This window comes from Halichondria panicea, chromosome 10, assembly GCF_963675165.1.
Source record: "Halichondria panicea chromosome 10, odHalPani1.1, whole genome shotgun sequence".
Taxonomy (NCBI): domain Eukaryota; kingdom Metazoa; phylum Porifera; class Demospongiae; order Suberitida; family Halichondriidae; genus Halichondria; species Halichondria panicea.
In genome coordinates this window covers 3284155-3286623 of record NC_087386.1, presented here as the reverse complement: position 1 = coordinate 3286623, position 2469 = coordinate 3284155, and the positions used below count along the sequence as shown (strand labels likewise).

Below are 2469 nucleotides of genomic sequence, written 5' to 3'. Positions count from 1 at the left end.
TTACAATAGAGGTTATAATGGTGCATAAGCATGTTTAAATTAAATGACTAATTTTTAAGTAGATCGAATTATAATGTGGCGTAGATCAGATCTACATCTACTAAAGCAAGCGCATTTCCTGTGTTGCAAGCATCATCATTAATTATCCTGGATATACATGATACATAATTAGATCTATTCAATGTCATAATTATTATTATTATATACTAGATCTAGATCTCTATATAGACATCTACTTTAATAATCCTATAAACTACATTGATTTGGCCCCAGGATGGAAATGTGTGAGTGTTGGTCATAAAAATAATATTGTTGTATATACGTAGATCTACGATTTACGAAAGCACGAGGACTTTAATTAATGCGTAGACAGAAAACCTTTTTTCTATCGCAATAATTTGTATGGCTAATATTAAATGGCATACTATAGAGATAGACCTGAGCCCAGCCTCCACCCAAAGAATTGCAAGACATTATTTTAGAGATAATTATACACTCTCTATATAAAAAGGCATTTGTGGTGTATGAAGAGTGAGTTATTACAATGCCAGCACCACATAATTATATAGTTCTCAGCCCCGGCCATGCAGTCTGGTCTGGTATGGTCGCCATGGCATGAAAGATATAAAAAGCATAGAAAGCATTCAAAAATGAGCAGCAAGATGGATTGAAGCCAAGTGGAACAAAGAGAATAACAGCTGGAGCAAATCCTATGATGAATGCCGGCTCGGTTAACGCTTGAGAATAAAAGAAATCTCCTGCATGCTGCCAAACGTACAAGATATTCCACAAGATGGACTGCTTGTGCTTCAAGAACCGGCCATTATAACGTCTCAAGTCATGCAGTCAACAAGGTCACACCACCTGTAACTACTCTGCAAGCATACTAGGGTAAACTGCTATTTATTTATTATATTATTTTATTCATTTTTATGTAAATAGGTGCTTCCAGCTTACCCTCTAACATTGTAAGCTGCACTGCCTTGACCTCGTTTAAATCAGCACTTAGACGTCATCTCATGTAAACATTGTGCAACGGGGAGAGGTTGTAAAGCCTATTGTGTGACCCTTTTTTCCCATTTGGATAAAAATCTTTGATTGATTGTATAAGGATCTCCTCATTTGCTCCTGTTATTACATGCATGGCATCCTTTTCGCATGCAGGCCCTCAGCTTTTTTCTATAAAATGTCTATGGTCACATGCACAATTCAATGTGAAGAGAAACAATCTCAAAGATCGAAAAGGGTGGCTAAATTTGTGATTGGCCCTAATTATTGTTGATCTAGATTTTTTCGGTTTATAAAGGGCCTTAATTAATTTTAAACCGTCTTAGCTATAGTTTATCACTAAAGTGCTTGTGGCACTCATAGCCTGTAATGTAATAGATATAATTTATGTTGCATAAAAAGCTTCATGCATTGCATGCAGCATGGCCTCGATTCCAGGCCGAGTTTTCGCTTTTTTATAAGTCTTTTTTTGTTGCAGTAAATTGTTACAGCCTAGGTAATGGGCGCAAAACAATGATTTTGACAAAATATTTGCACAAAATAATAAGTATAGGAGTTAATTCCTACAGCTCAGTTTCTACTCCAACCTCCATCCAGGGATGTCGTATGATTTCGTCCAGAGATAGTCTATTATGTGGGTCATAGGACAGGAGTCCAGAAAGTATTTGACAGCATTGGACAGAGAGAGTGAGAGGAAACTCAGGAATTTTCATCCTGTCCTTTAGCATCTTTTTTAGTCGCCCTTTGTCAGTATACGGAAGTTTTCCAACAACCATGGCGTAGAGGATAATCCCGAGGCTCCACATGTCTGCCTTTTTCCCATTGTAATGGTCCCCCCTCACTAATTCTGGAGCTCCATAAGCGTAGCTTCCTGTGACAGTGTGTAACTGCTTATCCATCTGTCTTCTGGCACATCCCAAATCTCCTATCTTGAGTTTGAAGTTTGCATCAATCAGAATGTTTTCTAGCTTTAGATCTCGGTGCACTAAATCCAGATTGTGCATTTTTTGAACTCCTAAACATAATTGACCAAAAAACCTCCTTGCAGCAACTTCAGCTAAAGCTCCAGTTTTGTTTATGTACTTTCTGAGATCTCCATATGGACAATATTCCATTACCATAAAAATTCGATTTCCATAAAGTATTGCTTCATACGTTCTTACAATGTGCTGATGTGTCAATCCTTTTGTAGCCATAAGTTCTCTCATTATTTGCTCATCTAGCATCATGTACTGCCCTGATCTTGGCTTGAAACACTTAATTGCCACGTATGTTTCAGTTCGGAGGTTGTAAGCCAATCTCACTGTTGCAAACTCTCCATCACCCAGTGTGTGGCCAAAAAGGTACGATGGAGGAAGAAACAAGTCAAATCGATGATCTCCTCTGTATTGAGGGAGGTCTGGAAACGGTCGTACTGTTCTAGCAACCAGGTTTCTACTCACTGTAGTGTACATACTTAAA

At 38.0% G+C, this 2469-nt stretch overlaps 1 protein-coding gene across 1 annotated transcript; it reads right to left on the bottom strand.

Annotated features, from left to right (window-relative positions):
- Positions 1–1571: 1571 nt before the first annotated feature.
- LOC135342479 (maternal embryonic leucine zipper kinase-like) lies at positions 1572–2462 on the bottom strand. Its single transcript, XM_064539210.1, has one exon. It carries the CDS (start codon positions 2460–2462, stop codon positions 1572–1574), a length of 891 nt encoding a protein of 296 aa, XP_064395280.1.
- Positions 2463–2469: the final 7 nt, after the last annotated feature.